Source organism: Brachycentrus maculatus, unplaced genomic scaffold, assembly GCF_059751285.1.
Source record: "Brachycentrus maculatus isolate JH-2025_06_01 unplaced genomic scaffold, ASM5975128v1 h1tg000303l, whole genome shotgun sequence".
Classification (NCBI taxonomy): Eukaryota; Metazoa; Arthropoda; class Insecta; order Trichoptera; family Brachycentridae; genus Brachycentrus; species Brachycentrus maculatus.
Genome location: NW_028281053.1, coordinates 1,228,327 through 1,246,495, shown reverse-complemented (window position 1 = coordinate 1,246,495; position 18,169 = coordinate 1,228,327). Strand labels below are relative to the sequence as shown.

At 31.6% G+C, this 18,169-nt stretch overlaps 1 protein-coding gene across 4 annotated transcripts in view; it reads left to right on the top strand.

The window, feature by feature from the left end:
* Positions 1 to 3,929: 3,929 nt before the first annotated feature.
* The window catches only part of Ythdf (YTH domain-containing family protein), a 28,063-nt gene continuing 13,823 nt past the window's right edge, over positions 3,930 to 18,169 (top strand). The window contains exons 1-4 of one of the 4 annotated variants that reach the window (XM_088267722.1): positions 3,930 to 4,193; positions 4,304 to 4,328; positions 8,471 to 8,599; positions 14,643 to 14,780. In XM_088267722.1, coding sequence (XP_088123848.1) covers positions 4,170 to 4,193; positions 4,304 to 4,328; positions 8,471 to 8,599; positions 14,643 to 14,780 — 316 coding nt within the window. In that variant the 5' untranslated portion in view covers positions 3,930 to 4,169. The remainder of the gene's footprint in view (positions 4,194 to 4,303; positions 4,329 to 8,470; positions 8,600 to 14,642; positions 14,781 to 18,169) is intronic. The other 3 variants (XM_088267723.1, XM_088267725.1, XM_088267724.1) reach the window with 3 other exon arrangements.

The window sequence follows — 18,169 nt, the reverse complement described above, 5'->3', positions numbered from 1 at the left end:
CCTAAGCAATAATACCAATATATTAATAATTTCTTTTTGATCATACAGTTTTTATAATGTTTTATATATTTAATTTTTATAACAATCATTATTACTTTTTGAAGAAAAAGTTTTAGAAGTTTAGGAAACATTGTGTGAGTCCATAGTTCAGACGGCTATTAATATTTAACGAACTGACGAATATAATTGTAATAATAATAATTAAAGTAGTGTGTACTGTCTCGAACAAAATGTTTAGCGTTTGACCTCTCTGAGTTGTTTGAGGCGGATGTATCTAAAATTTAAATACCACTGTTGTTGGCTATGCGAATTATTAAACACGTTTTAACGAACTTGCGTAGGTACCAAAATTTTAATTATTTCAAATTAGAAGTACTAAAAACTATGGGTAGATACTTATTTACGTAAGAGTATTTGAAGTCCATTTACTGTGGCTTGACAATTTTTTATATTTCAGCGTTATTTTTTCTCTATGCATTCAGAAAAAATCAATCAATTTAAAGCTTACCATGCATAAATACCTTTATTTAAAAAAATGGAAATACTATTAATTAATGAAATTAATTATTTCACTATCAATTTTTAAACGCAAGATCAAGGGTCGGTCTCAAATATTTTAACAATGGGTGCTAACAGAAAGGGTCGGTGAAGGGGGACATTTATTTCACATTCCAAGATCCAGTTATAATGAATATTAATAAAAAAAATAAAAAAAAACATCGTAAGTGCTTACTTACTAGGTACTATAAAAAGCATATGTAATGCATATTTATATTTATAAATAAAATGTGTTAAATTGGGATGAAAGTACCTAGGTACTATTCATATATATTCAACAGTCCCATAAAAAACTTGCATTTTTTTATGATATTTATTTTTTCAACCGTTTATTTCTCATCGTGGATACTCTACTCTAGTGAGCAATATCAAAGGATCAATCATTCCTTTTCAAAAGCAGTGAAAAAATGCAACTACAAAGGTTGAAAATTAAAACAAAATTCTTTTCAACCATGCCCTTTTGTATTTCACAAAGCGCGCCAAAATGAAGCCACGTATCGATATCCCGCTCGATTAATCATCTGTGTAAGTGACGCGTATCTATGGTTAACCCTCTCTCGCCGGTCCCAATCAAAAGGGTCTGCGAATTTGCATTTTAATTGCACCCAGACACATGTAAACTGTAAATGGCATCTCGCGGTCGCGCACGTCAGAAGTGATGGACAAACTAGATAGAGCCAGGCGCCAAATTCATTATAATTTCGATTATAACAATCAAAAACGGGTCGACCAAAATATACGGATGATTATTTGGCACATTCATTCGAGCATATGAGAGGCAGGCAGCTAAAATTAGAAAACACAATTATTTTTCGCATCGGAAATATGTCATTATTGTGAAATATTCATTGAACATCGAAATTTTTTGTATATATATATATATATATATATATATATATATATATATATATATATATATATATATATATATATATATATATATTTATATATATATATATATATATATATATATATATATATATATATATATATATATATATATATATATATATATATATATATATATATATATATATATATATATATATATATATATATATATATATATATATATATATATATATATATATATATATATATATATATATATATATATATTATATATATATATATATATATATATATATATATATAATATATATATATATATATATATATATATATATATATATATATATATATATATATATATATATATATATATATATATAAATATATATATATATATATATATATATATATATATAAATATATATATATATATATATATATATATATATATATATATATATATATATATATATATATATATATATATATATATATATATATAATATATATATATTTATATATATATATATATATATATATATATATATATATATATATATATATATATATATATATATATTATATATATATATATATATATATATATATATATATATATATATATATATATATATATATATATATATATATATATATATATATATATAATATATATATATATATAAATATTTATATATGTATATATATTCTGGATTCTGGGCAGTATTTTTGTGTAAAACGCACTGTTCTTTATTGTTTTATATTTAATTGTAAAACGCTCTTGCCATATAAATGAATAAATAAAATAAATAATAAATAAATATATTAGTGATAAAATCGAATCTGCGTTTCCAAATTTTGAGACAACACTGAAACTTTTTTTTAAATCTTATGTCAACGAATTGCACATGAGAAAGATCGTTTAGACGGCTAAAGGCCAAATATACCATATAAATAATCGAGGTAACATTTGACCTAATAGATTTTTTTGCTTTCGTTTTCCACCGTTTTCGTATAATTAGTTTTTCTTCGAAATAAATATATAATTTTGAAAAGAACAGTTTTGTTATCGAAAAGATAATTTAAAAAAAGTTTATTTCAATATATGTATATTCTTCAAGAAAAGTAAAATTCAAATAAACCTACATTCTCAAAAAAATGCGCGGAAACACGTCTGGCCCCTAGCGCAGCCGTTCGTGTTCCGAATTTGAATGTTTGAAATCTCAGCCTTAAGAGAGAATGTCGATCCACATTGGGGCAACAGAAGTGTTCAAATTTACCGGTGCCGTGCATCGAGGCTGACGAAATGAGATATTCATTGATTATTTGAATTTCAAAGTTCATAATTTTTTTTATAAAATAATACAGTGGAACCTCTTATAACGACTTTAATTCGTTCCAGCATCTTACTCTTTAAGCGAAACATTTTTTCCCATACAAATCAATGTAAAATACGATAATGCGTTCCAGGCCGAAAGAAAACTATTTTTTTAAATATTTTTTTTACGTTTATAACTTATTAAGGAGTGTAAAAACATAAAATATTATTTATACTTGAAAAAAAAACGTAAATAAAAATACGAATTTATGACAAATAATTAATCCCTTTTAACTAGAAAACCGTTTTAAGACTTTTTACGCTTCAAAATTTGGCAAAAATGTGTCACAGCATTATCATTGAATAAATTTGTAGCACGAATAGCCACCTTCTTTCTAGGGTGATGCTTTCTAATATACGATGCAACAGTTTCCCATGCCTTTAGAATTTATCTTATTGTGCTAGAAGATTGTTACTTTGCTACTTCTTCCACCTCCATTAATTAACTCTTCTCCATAATTTCTTGCTGTGAAACACGATGTAACTCCATGAGCTCTTTGGTGGACAGTTCCTGGCTGTACTCTTTCACAAGCTCTTCAATATCGTTTTATTCACCCCGAATCCCATGATATTGGCTAATAACACAATTTCATTAACTGTAAACTCCACAGTTACTGATTCAAAATCTCATTTGACAACACTCTCTGGTTAAAGTTTTTTCCAAGCAAATAGTGAGGGTTCTTTTGATAAACCTCCTTCCCAAGCTGCAAAAGTCCCGGTTCACAAGCGAATGTCGTGAAAAAGGGACTTGTCCTTCTTCTGTTACTCGTTATGCGCAACATCGATCGTTAAAGGAGCAACTTTTTCACATTTTTTTGCTCGTTGTGCGAATTACACGTTATCATAGGTTCCACTGTATTTATTTATTTTTTATTCTTGCCGCATTTATATTTAAGCGTAAAGCGGCCACTACTCTAAATGTGGCACTGCCTACGTGCATAAATATTTCGTTTTAAATTTTGAATTAGTTATTTTGTTTTTCCTTTAACCCACCTGGAAACATTTAAACAATTTACCCCGATTTTCCTAAGACTACCTTTAAGTACCTACCTTAAAAACAAATAAGTTAGGTACTTATACAGAAAAATACCGAATTGTACAACTCCTGTCTGAAAAAAAGTCAGACAACAGCCTAGCAATTCTTTTAAAAAAAAAACTGAATGCGCATATCTCTTGCGCAGTGAAAAAGTTGATCTCCGCCATATTGTAATGTTCGTCCGCTGGTGATATATTGTGTTCTTTTGTGAATTACGAACAATAATAACTTTTTGTAGTTCGTAGGTTGCATTTTGGACAAATATAGTGTTAAGTGCATATTTTTATCTTAGGTGAAGTGTTCAAAAGCATCAATAAGTGCGCCAAAGACTGAGATTTCTAGCCAATGTCAGCAGGCGTGTCAGATCAGGTAATTTGCCGATTATTGTTAGCAATTTGGGATGTTAATTTAGTTATCAGGTCCTAGGAAGTTGAATTAAGTGGGTTTTATCTTCTGTTTCATGTACGGCGCCGGAACAGCGGATGAAAGGGCAAGGGAACCAAGGTACGTAAACTTAAAGTTGTGACGTAGCATGAACAATATTTTTCTGTATGCACCACTGCTACTAAGCAATTTCGCCGGTCGCTCGCCGATTTCTTACATTTCGTGACGTTTTCCGACAGTAAACATCTTATATAATTCCAGAAAACATTGTTTATACCGAATTATCCGTCAGGTTTTTCATTGATGTATCTGACTTTACAAATAACTGCATTCCTTTAGTCCTGGCTTTTTAAAATGTACTAACAATATTATATTGGATATTTTGTTTCAATCATACATCTCACTATTAACATGTGTCATCTAGAATCGCTGAGTACATAGCAATAATTTCTTCAATTGAATGTCCAAGTGTGTTATTCCCAAGTCCAAGTGTTGACTTGGGTTAATAAACGCCATTTCTTTTCATTCTACGCAATAATTTTATTAAACCTTCATTCCATCAAACGAACTAAAATGTCATGACAGTGATTAGATCTACAAAGTTACATATCATCATCGGCTTAATTCTCAATGTGTCTAACTCCATCCGTGCTTGATAAAAGAAAAGAAAGTAAAAACATTATAATTTAACCATAAAGTGGAATTTATCAACTCGAAATATACGCTTTTTTGTGTTCCATATGTATGTAGGAATCAAAAAGATTCGTGAGAATGGAGTAAGTTGTATTTTGGCACGAAAATAGATACAGAACAAGTTTTTGTTGGAATAAATATAGAAACGCCCGCCTATATAGTCCGCCTCCATAGTGTAATGGTCAGCGCACTCGGCTACCGTACTGGAAGTCCCGGGTTCAAGTTGCAGGGGGGGTAAAATAAATATAAGTGATTTTTTTCACTCTAAAATTTATTCAATATTACCCTCGACTGGTACCTGAAGTGGAGGGCTGATCACCTTTCCTTCATATGTTAAAGATCAAGATAACACTGTGTTTATATGATGCAGTGCCCTATGCACCATTGGGTGCGGATAAGGATTTGAAGAAGAAGAAATACAGAAACAACTTTATATTCAAAACTAACTAACTAACCATCACGCCGCTTACTGCAGGGGTAGGCAGAGAGAATAGAATGCCACACCAATCTGTCTGAGCACAATCTTCGCGTCTTCCGTATACATACATATACGCCGATTACTCCGACTCCGACCTGACCACTTTCAATTATTTTAAATACTTGATCATGCCGAATTTCCTCAGTCTTCCTCTGTTTCTATGACCAACTAAATTAGCATCATAAATTTGATAACTATCCTTACTTCGCTCGTTTGATTTGCATGCCCAAACCATCTCATCATCTTGCATGTTGAGATGTGACAATAGTGTGCATCCTTCTGTAATCAAAGATACAGGCAGCGGCTTCTCTTCATCAATATCGACCTCTTCTGCTGTATCCGTCAACCTTGCGTCACACAAGCTTTCCATAGTCTCTCTACACGTTGACATATTTCGTCGAATGTAACAAAACTGAGAAGAATGTAAAAAATCATAGACAAAATATCGCTCACTCCTTTCAAAAACGTCATAAATCAAAAAACTTGATTTTTCAGGAGAACGTTTTTAAAGTTTAAAAATATAATACAATGTATTTAAAATAAATATCAAGCCACTTATTGAACTTTTTACTGTGCAACAGATCTTTTAAGGTAAAACCTGAAGGTTTTTTCTCCATTAGAAAAATATTTAGTAAATCAATATAAATAATTAAACAATACCTTTTCTTCAAAATACAAAAACAACACTTTCTGCCCTGTAGCGGGTAAATATTAAGTTAAAAATATACCGCTTTTGCTGGGATATTGTACATTTTCTTGGCATTCCAAAAACATACACGACTGAAAATTGAAGTTTTTTGATTTATGACGTTCTTTAAGGAGTGAGCGATATATTAACCTGTCTAGGAGTAAGTTTCTGCGGACAAAACTATATCTAGGGAGTGAGTTTTTTTGGTATTTTTTTCTTTTTTCAATTTTATATCATATTCGATGCTGTAAGCAACATATTTTCTTGAATAATTTTACACAAGTAAACATGATTTATCGAAACATCGATAATTTTGACATAAATCATGTTTTAAACATGTTTTGGTATAAATCATGTCATAAATCATGTTTTGTATCGGCCGTACATGTACGGCCATACTCCTTTGAGGAAAATTTGGTGTGACCGTACGTGTACAGCATACCAAATTAAATATGCAGCGTAATTCAAACAATGAATGCAGGAAAATGGTAATAGAGAAATGATCGATACAATTTATTTTTGTATGAATTCGGGGTAGAAGAAATAAACGACACATTCGGAAAAATGATTATTCGAGGAATGATAGATAGAGGTTTCACAGTATATAAAATGGCGCCGTCTTTTAGAGGTCAATATGCTCTTAGTTTCATTTTGTTATTTAACTCTTACCACTCTGTAAGCCAGACATTCTGGCCCGTATGATTCTAGTAGGTAGCTCCGTGGGCCACAATGTCTAGCCCGGCGCAGGTATAACTTTAATCACTGATTTCTCTATCACCCAAGTATATTCTACAAAAAATATTTCAGACAAATACAGTTAATCTTAATGAACATGGTCAAACGAATTGCCAGACTGAGTGTGCCAAAATTAGGGAACAAAAATATTTACTTTAATGGTAGAAAAATGTTGCATTTTTTAATCAGAGTAGCTGATCAGTTATGAGTAAAAATGGTCAGAGTGGAAAGGGTTAAATATGCAGCATAATTCAAACGATTAATGCTGTAAAATGGTGATATAGAAACAATCAATGCGATTTATTTTTGTATAAAATGAATTCGGGGTAGAAGAAATAAACGACACATTAGGGAAAATGATTATTCGAGGAACAAAAGATAGAGGTTTCACAGTATATGAAATGGCGCCATCTTTTAGAGGTCAATATGCTCTTAGTTTCATTTTGTTATTTAAATCATTGGACACTTGACCTCTGATCGTGTTTTCTTTAACAAAAATCATGGGATTTTCTTATTTCAAACATTTTGTCTCACACTCTGTGATTGTCTAATGAGACCAATCATTATCTCGTTTTATATGTCTATAAACAATACCGTCTAAAGTCACATTGTTTGTTGTGCTTTCCCTTATCTAAAGATGGAAAGAGACCACAAGACAATGAGATACGAATGCCTATTATTAGAAATATATACAGCCACAATGAAAATAATGTCTTTGTATATAAACATGTCACATTCCAAACGCTGTGCTTATCAATGGCTGATAATAATTTTATGGATTGATGCAAAGTGTATATGAACCCAATGACACAAAGCAGTTATGATTTAAAAATATCAATCTAACTAACTAACTAACCATCACGCCGCTTTCTGCAGGGGTAGGCATAGAGAATAGAACGCCACACCACTCTGTCTTTGCAAACATTCTTCTCCTCTTCGTGTATCTCCTCATACGTACCCGCCGATTGTTACGACTCCTAACCTGACCACTTTCAAGTGTTTGGCATACCTGATCGTGCCAAATATGTTTTAACCACTTAACTGACGAATTTTGGTGAGAAAATTTGCTGGTGTAAGAAGTCATCACCATCAATTTGAAACAAGACTGTCCGAACACTTCTCGGGTTATTCAATAAAAACAAATGGGTCAATATTTGACTCGGGCGAAGTAGGATTGACAACATTATGAGTGTGTCCAAATACTGGTTCACAAAATCTGGATTATTATTATTATTATAATAATATCATTTTGAGTGTGTATCTTCAATGTAATTGAAGATACACACTCAAAATGATGCATAATCAAGTCAAAATTTCATATTTTCAAGTTAACATTTTTTGCCAGTATACCCGCCTCCGTAGTGTAATGGTCAGCACGCTCGGCTACCGTTCTGGAGGTCCCGGGTTCGATTCCCAAGGGGGGTAGAATGAATATAAGTGATTTTTTCACTGTAATATTTATTCAATACTACCCTGGACTGGTACCTGAAGCGGAGGGCTGATCACCTTTCCTTCATATGTAAACGATCAAGATAACACTACGTTTATATGACGCAGTGCCCTATGCACCATTGGGGTGCGGATAAGGGTTTTATTATTTTATCATTATACCCACGATACATTGCACTTCCATTTCGTATAGTAATGTGTTTGTTTCATGTTATGCAGTGTCAAATGTATCAAAAGAGCAGCTAGAAAGTCCGGGAGAGGAGTTGGCGGAGTCATGGCGCCACCAGCAGCAAGCTCCGTCCTATGCACCGCCCATCTCGTCAGCCGCCGACCCTTACACTGCACAAGGTACGCCCCCGTCCTCACGCCGCACAACCACACTAGTCTGGCCATTTACAGGGCTCATTTATGTAATCACTTTTTAATACTCTCAATTTTGTTAATATTTAAAGCATTTACTTTGCAGTTGGTAATATCAGTATATAACCACTCACCGAGATTTTTATTATGCTAATTATTATTAGGCTTGAACAAATTGTAACATATTTTTACTAATTGATTTGGCGTACAATTTGTAGAACTCCATTTTAATTTTTGTATTAAGTTTTTTCACCAACCCAGACCCTAATTATACTCGGACAGTCTGCCGCCCGACGCTCAGTATACTAATCACAAGTAACCGCAAACCCAATTCCCATCTGTACAATGTTTTTTGGCATTTCTCGCGCTCTGCCAAAAGTAAGTAAATAAAACGCCTATAAGCATCTCCCGCTCTCTACCAACAGTATGTTAAAGACGCTTTTAAGCGTTTCTCGCAAACAACGTGTTAAAATAGTCCGCCATGTTTCCTTAAACTGTTGCCAATATAAAGACATTTTGCCAGGAAAAATTATGAAAAATAAGAATTTTTTGTATGTGTAAAAAGCGCCATTCACTCTTTAATGCTAGATTTTATTGTGTACTACTTCCTAGAAGTTTTTAATGCTCCTATGGTATTATTTAGCATGTAATTTCATCGTATGTTGTAGTATTATATATATTGCCTACTAATTGCAATTTAAATACAGTGGAAGTCAGTTATAACGCGGGTTGCGGGTGGCATATCTTACCTGCCTAACATAATCACAGAAATGATACACGAATCGTCCAAAATGATGAATTTTTTTTTAAAAGAACAAAACATTTAAATAAACTATTTATTATGTTTGTGCGTTTTTATAAAATATATATAGAAATAATAACGCTATCACATTTTTTTAAAATCACACTAGAACTTTAACCTTTCTTTCTTTTAAGTTCTATTTTAATTTACCTTGCAGTGCTTGTATGTGTTTTTTTTACGCTGGGTGCCTTAAAACAAAAATGATTTTAAAAAAAACTGCAGTATATCCATATGCGCGTTATAAAAGACACGTTATAACCGGCTCCTACTGTATTTTACTAAAGTTAATATCATTGTCTTCATCGAGGTATTGTATTTGTTGAATAATCTGTACATATAAATTTACTCTAATTTGATGTAATTTTGTTGTAATTGCATGTCATTAAAATATTAACCATTTTAGTGCTTAGATTTTTCTTATATGCATGCTAAAATTGCTGAAGACTGCAAAAATGGACCTTTTCGTTAGGTGTGTACAAAATCATAATATTTTTTTCAAAATTTGTTCTCACTTATCAAACTGCTCAAATAAAACAGCATTTTGTAATAAACAAACTCAAGTATTAAATTAAAAATAAATGCAATTTGAGAAAACAACAGAAAATTTTCATTCACAAGAATGTGTCAACGTCGCATGAAATGGACTAGTCCTCGGAGTATTCACCATCGATGTGAATCCTCTGATTGGTAAACATTCTAATTTCATCGTCATTATCCATCGTCCTTTTAGCTTCGAGTATAACGAACATTTTTGGGCAATGTTTGGCAATGGCTTTAACATCGCTATTTGACGAATCCGACATTGTAAGGGCGTTTGTTCACTACTCGGAATTTTACCGTCCGGCACGTCATTTAGTGTTTTAAAACGATGATTGGCTTGTGCTTTTGTCCATCTTTCTTCGGATCGGAGCTCTTGATCGCTGCGTGAACACGTTGTGCGTAAATTCGATCACGCTAAACTGTCGTAGTCGCTTTCATTTTTCAAAACCGGACTGCCGGACGGTGAAATTCTGGGTAGTGGATAAGCGCCCTAAGGGTGAAAACAATAAGTATTTACATATAATATATTTCTAATTTCCTGTAAAGATTAGCTCATTTTTTTTATTTGTGAATATTATTGATGAATCGGATCTTTAGAATCACGCAAGCTACATGTTTAGCCACAGTGGAAAAAAGGAATAAAAAATAAATAAATTGAAAACGTATTTTTCAGTCATTTTTTAATTAAAATACTTCCTGTATAATCCGTTTCCCTTTTTTTTCGATCCTTATACATATATATATTGAGAGTCTTATGTACATTCTTTAAAATAAATTTAAATACGTATTCCAAATGTTTTATATATGAAAAAAATATGAATCTAAAATAAAATTTAAGATTTTTTACCGCAACCCAGTCATTTATAATAATAAATAATGCTTCGTAAATATTTTCTCTAGCGTGTATTTACGATAACATTTTAAATTTGCATATATTATTCATCAAGTACTCGATTGCTATGCAAACTATGAAATTAGCATACTTGGCATAAAACATTTCTTCATATTTTATGAATTTTAAATGTGTATCGAATCAGCATCGTCAAAAAACTGTAAACATTTGATAACCTATGAATGATTTCCCTCAATTTTTATTCAACAAAATTACATTATTCATATGAAAATCATTAAAACATAATCTTGATAAATATTTGTTTTCGATTTCGTCTCATGTAATGGTGTTATCAGTGGCGTTACTTCCCTAGAAGCCCAAAAGCCCGGCTTGCCTAACAACTTCAAATAAAAAATGACTAAATCTAGACCAAATGATTAAAAATACATAATTAATGTATGACTATTTTTAAATTATCGCGCGCTTATATGATTATTAAACACTATGCATGCCATTATATGGTGATGATTGATATCTGAGGAAGATATTTTGTTACAGTGAACATTTTTTTTATTGAAAGGTGATGGCTATACCTTACAAAAGTTACATGTATGCATATTTTTATAATGATTACAATACATTGTTTATATTTGTAATACTTTCTGGGTGCTTAATATACTGGGAATGATGTGAGGTGAAGAAATTATAGGTACATCATGTATTCACGAATGTGAAAAATAATGGGCTTGCCTTACTGGTAAACCCTAGGCACGCCACTGGGTGTTATTATGATATTACTACAAATATTTTTCTGCCTCTAACTTTTATCTGATTGTAAAACCTTATTTTATTATGTAAAAACATTCTATATGTTCTCATCTTAATCCGTAAAGTGTCCAACTCCATCTTAATTTGTTGTAAACAATAAAAATAAAAACAGTATAATTTCACCATAAAGCTTAATTTGTCCAGAAAGTTTTTTTTTGCATAATTGATATATCGCTCACTCCTTTCAAGAACGTTATAAATCAAAAATCGTCAATTTTCAGTTATGCGTGTTTTCAGAATGCCCAGAAAATGTACTATATCCCAGCAAAAGAGGCATATTTTTAACTTAATATTTACCAGCTACAGGGCAGAAAATGTCGTTTTTGCATTTTGAAGAAAAGGTATTGTTTAATTATTTCTTTAAATATACTAAATATTTTTCAAATGGAAAAAAAACATTCTGGTTTTACCTAAAAAGATCTGTTGCACAGTAAAAAGTTCAATAAGTGGCTTGATATTTATATTTAATATATTTTATTATATTTTCAAACTTTAAAAACGATCTCCTGAAAAATCTAGTTTTTTTGATTTGACGTTCTTGAAAGGAGTGAGCGATATGTATTACTTACTTTGTAATTTTACATTTTATAACATATGAAAATACCTTGCAGAGAGCATTACAGTCTAAAATTATCTCGACTCGCATGCTGTTGTGTGAATGACATTGAATTTCCCCCAATTTTCATTTCCCTGTTTTTTCATTCTTTTCAATTTTTTAATCATAGCACTCTCATGGAAAGTTTTGCATGAAAAAGGCATAATAGGGCATTTAATCATCATATTTCACCAGCACATAAATTTATGTATAAAAATCATAAGAGAATCTGTACTTTTCTCATTAAAATCTGTGAAGAATTAACAATAACAGGTGCACAGTATTATATTTTTATGTAAAGTAGAATACTTGAAGAATATGTTCTATAATAAAATAGAATACTTTTAGAAAAATTGTAAAATTAGTTAAAATACATCGACATTCTCTTAAGCGCACAATTTCATATTAAAGACGCTTAATATTATTGTAATAGATTTATATTATCCACTGACACTTCGTGATGGAATTGCATTTTTAATTTATTATTAGATTAAAACCAATATTTTTAGCTTTTCCACTTTTTTATTTGACCAGCGACCGGGTTTCGTCGTTACCGACATCATCAGACTGGTGAGAGGCTATACAAATTGTTATGTTATATATAAAAGAAGGCAGGAGTTGATAACCATGATTTGATATAATTTTATGAGAAATTAATTTAATTTGAGTGAATTTAAGTATTGTATGATATTTAAAATATTTTTTTTTTATTATATTATATTATAACTTTATATAATATTATATATTATATAAAGTTATATTAGATATTATAACTTTATATAAAATCGTGCTTTCAATACAAAAAAACCTTTATAAAAAATATTTTAAATATCATACCATACTTAAATTCGCTCAAATTAAATTAATTTCTCATAAAATTATATCAAATCATGGTTATCAACTCCTGCCTTCTTTTATATATAACATAACAATTTGTATAGCCTCTCACCAGTCTGATGATGTCGGTAACGACGAAACCCGGTCGCTGGTCAAATAAAAAAGTGGAAAAGCTAAAAATATTGGTTTTAATCTAATAATAAATTAATATTATTGTATTAATAAAATTAGATACAGAATATGTTGTTATCTTTATTGTCGTTTCTAGTAGGCTATAGAGCGATGCGTATTAAAATGTCAATTCGAATTTTGAATACTCGCATGCCTTTATTTCCCTTTCCGTTGCTTCTACAGTATGTTCGTTGACTGATCAATTAGAAAAAAGCAGTTTAATCATTTAGAGGTGTAATTTTAGTTTTAATGCCAATATAGGCCATTATTTGTGGCTCATTTATTTCATCAATATTTGATGTCGGCTTATTTAAGCATATGTTTTGGCTGTCCAAAATTCCAATGTGATAATTGACAGTGGTATTTGCTTTAATTTAAAACTGACCAAAATCCTCCAACTAACTTTTAAAAATTGCATTTTTACCTGCCTGTTTGATCAGTTTAGTTCATTGCCGAAAATCAGCATTTGATACAGTAATAATAAAAAAATACAATTAGGAAAGGAAAACTAATAGGATTAACTAAAAAAACTAAATAAAACAAAAAAATTTCATAGTTTATCCTCACTAGATATAGTAAATACCTGCAAATATACATGCAAAGCAAATATTAATATGTTTATTAAAAAATATATATTTGATTGTTTTCTAAGTCCACGCTTCATGTATGTCAAAATTATACATTTTTTGGCATGGAAGATAGTTTATGCATGCAAATACCGATCAAAATTGACAGCATTCCGAATTTTAACAGCTTGTAAGATTGCAAAATGGTTATCTAACCAGTTCCCAGTTTATTCCGAGTGTGACTCGGGCAAGGCTTTGTAATGATGAGCCCGAGTGCTGCCCGGGAAAATCGTATTCTGACTTTTCGGTATTGATTTGCCTGACCCAAATATATTTATGTATTTGTTTTTATTGACTAACCCGAGCAGTCTCGGGCAGTCTTGTTTCGACTTGTTCGTAACGATTTCTTGCACCGACTAATTTTCTCGCCAAAATTCAACTGTTAAGTGTTTAAACAATGTGAGGTTAACAAAAAATAAATGACCTATATAAATAAATGAAATCGCACCCCGGATGTGACGCCATTACAATTTGGCAGATCTCGCAGTCTGTTATTCCGCTTCTACCGTGTAGCTCGCAATCCCAGCTTTGGAGTGATTTTTTTGCGCTAGCTTTAGTGACATTGGTACAAACTTTGCAGCTTTTTAAAATACACGCACACTAGTAAAAATGCAGTATATTTTCAACATACTACAATGCTGATTGATTAGCAAATTTTCCAAGTAATGAATGAAATTATAGATTTTAAAAAAAAAAATTTAAAAGTCCTGATTTTGTTCAATGTTAAGTTGGATGTTCCTTTTGAGTTATGATACCCTAATGATTTGTGGTGAAATAACCGCTGCCGTTTGGTTTGCCAGGTTACTATGGCACAGCGGGAACAGCGGCATTTCCGTACCAAGCGTTTGGAGTGGGAGACGGGACGTGGTCCACCAACGGAACAGACCCTATGACCTTCCTCGGAGGGTATGCTCAGCACGACAGCTACGGGATGGAAGGTAACCATAAAGTGCTCCAACCCTACTACCAGAACACTTCCTGGCTTAGAGTCCTCTCATCTTTGCAAGCATTAGGCTCAGAGTCCCTTTCAACTTTAGATTCATTAGGCTTACAGTCCCTTTCAAATTTGTATTTATCGTGCTTAGAGTCCCTATTACCTTAGATTCAGTAAGCCTAGAGTCCCTTTCAAATTTGTATTTATCATGCTTAGAGTCCCTATTACCTTTCATTCATTAAGCCTAGAATCCCTTTCAAGTTTGTATATATCGTGCTAGAGTCCCTATTACCTTACATTAATTTCGCTTAGATTCCCTTTCATTTTTTCAACCATTAGGCTCAAAGTCCCTTTCAACTTTACATTCATTAGGCTTAGAGTCCCTTTCAAATTTGTATTCATCGTGCTAGAGTCCCTATTACCTTACATTAATTTTGCTTAGATTCCCTTTCATTTTTTCAACCATTAGGCTCAAAGTCCCTTTCAACTTTACATTCATTATTCTTAGAGTCCCTTTCAAATTTGTATTTATCGTGCTAAGAGTCCCTATTACCTTACATTCATTTAGCTTAGATTCCCTTTCATCTTTTTAAGCATTAAGCTCAGAGACCCTTTCAACTTTACATTCATTAGACTTACAGTCCCTTTCAAATTTGTATGTATCGAGTCCCTATTACCTATTCATTTAGCTCAGATTCCCTTTCAACTTTACATTCATAATTAGGGTTAGAGTCCATTTGCACTTTACATTCATTAGGCTTAAAGTCTCTTTTAACTTAACATATATTTGGCTTAGATACAATTTCAACTTAACTTTCATTATTAGGCTTAGAGTCCCTTGAACTTTACCTTCTTTAGGCTTATAGTCTCTTTAAATTTTACATTCATCAGGCTTAGAGTCCCTCTCAAATTTACATTCATCAAGCTTAGAGTCCCTTTCGACTGACGGTTTCATGTGTAAATCGGAATTGAATAATATGCATTATACACTTGTTGTATCAGTATATTGGTCCAGTATATCAGTACATGTGGCCACAATTCGCCAATAGAGGACTTGTAATGGAAGAGTAATATTTTAGGTCTAAAATACATTTGAAAATGTGAAATATGCTTTACACATTTTATGGAAGAAGAAAAATAATGGTCCACTAGGCATGCAGTGCACCAATATACCGATGGATGCGTACCACATGTTACGTATCATATATAACACGTATATTGAGCAAATTAGTTCCTCATTTGGGATCTAGTATGTCCATCAAAAAAGCCCTGTAAACAAATGTTTCAGGACCTTGAACTTTCAGTTTTTTTGTAAACCGAATGACTAAATTTGGATTAAAAATATATAGTTAGGTTTTTGGGGGGATTTCATGATTATATGGCTAACTTCACAATTTTTATAAAAATTTTCTCTATATAAATTCGATAAAAAAGTTACCATGTTAGAATTTCTACTTTTTTATTTATCTGTATAAATTTCCTTCTATTATAACTTTTGTATATATTTTCTTACATACGGGGGCTTCAAATTTATCTTACATTATTCATATTGACACACATCGCTCACTCCTTTCAACAACGTCATATATCAAAAATTGACAATTTTCAGTTGTGCATGTTTTCCGAATGCCCGGAAAATGTACTATATGCCAGCAAGAGGCATATTTTTAACTTAATATTTACCCGCAACAGGGCAGAAAGTGTTGTTTTTGCATTTCGAAGAAAAAGTATTGCTTAATTATTTTTTTAAATATAGTAAATATTTTTCAAATGGAGAAAAAATATTCAGGTTTTGCCTAAAAAGATCTGTTGCACAGTAAAAAGTTCAATAAGTGGCTTGATATTTATTTTTAATACATTGTGTAATATTTTTAAACTTTAAAAACGATCTCCTGAAAAATCAAGTTTTTTGATATATGACGTTGTTGAAAGGAGTGAGCGACATATGAAGTTGGTCACTGGTATCTGTAGATTAACCGGGATTGTAAATTAGATCTAATCATGTACTTTTTCCCAATAGAAGGGCTTTCAAATTTTACATATTAGTACAATCCTGGCAAAGGTAACTAACATTGAAAAATTGGGTCATTCTAGCAAAAGGCAAAACTAACAATAAACTCGTTAAATACCATTAGATTACAAAAACTAACGGCCAAAAAAATTATTCAGGTATGTATAGAGGTGGGTGAGGTTTGATTAGTGGGAATATAGACAATAATTACTATCCCACTCACCATATATACCTGATTTTTTTTTTGTTTCTTAGTTTTTGTAATCACTTGTTGATGAAAACATCTAGTTTTCGAACATAGTCGCGTGTAATGAAATAAAACTCAATAAGTGGTATTATATAAGTGTTTGATATTTAAAACGATCAACATCTTTCCACAAAGTTAATCAACAAATAATATTATTTTGAATATTTCGTAATGCAATTGATGTAATTTCACTTAATTTTTGATAACATCAATGACCTGATTTTAAATTTAAACCAAACACTATGTCGCTATTTCTTCTTCTTCTTCTTTTTCTGTGTCGTCCTCTTTGCTGAGGGTCATCACCATCCTTTTTCCTTGTCCTCGAAACACTTTGTGCAGTTGTCCACACTTATCGCGTCGCTCCAACCACCGATGAACTCGTGGCAGTCTCGATTTGGTCAGTCTATCTAGCAGGAGATCTTCCTCTCTTCTACTACCTTTGACAACTCCCGTGACTGTTAGCTTTTCAAGACTGTCATCGCTGCTTCTAGTGATGTGTCTTAAAATCTGAAGGAACCATCTCAAACAGGCGGAGGAGAGTCAGTCATCTATATTTGTGAACCAAATACTTCAATAACCTTCCTACAGATTTAAAAATAATGAAGACATTCAAATGCTAAAAAATAAATTTAATGAATTATACAAGTTTATCAAAGAAAACTAAAAACATTAACACAAAAACAAACAAAAAACACAATTTATGTCACCCATAAACATAAACAATAAATAATAAGTGTAAGTCCCTCTCCAAGCACAAGAGCTTAGTCTCTTTATTGGAGGGAACAGCGTAATTAATTTTAACATTGTAAAGTAGAAATGTCTTATTTACTTATAACCCTCATCCGCACCCACCGGTGCATAGGGCACTGCATTGAATTGACGCAGTGTTATCTTAATCATTACTCACATGAAGGCAAGGTGATCGCTCTTGCGCTTCAGGAACCAGTCCAGGGTGATATTAAATAAATATTACAGTGCAAAATCACTAATATTTATTTTCACCCCCCCTGGGAATCGAACCCGGGACCTCCAGCACGGTAGCTACACACGCTGACCATTACGCCACGGAGGCGGACAAACGGAGAAATGTCTACAAAACGATTTTTTTTTAAATCTCGTGTCTATCTATACTAAA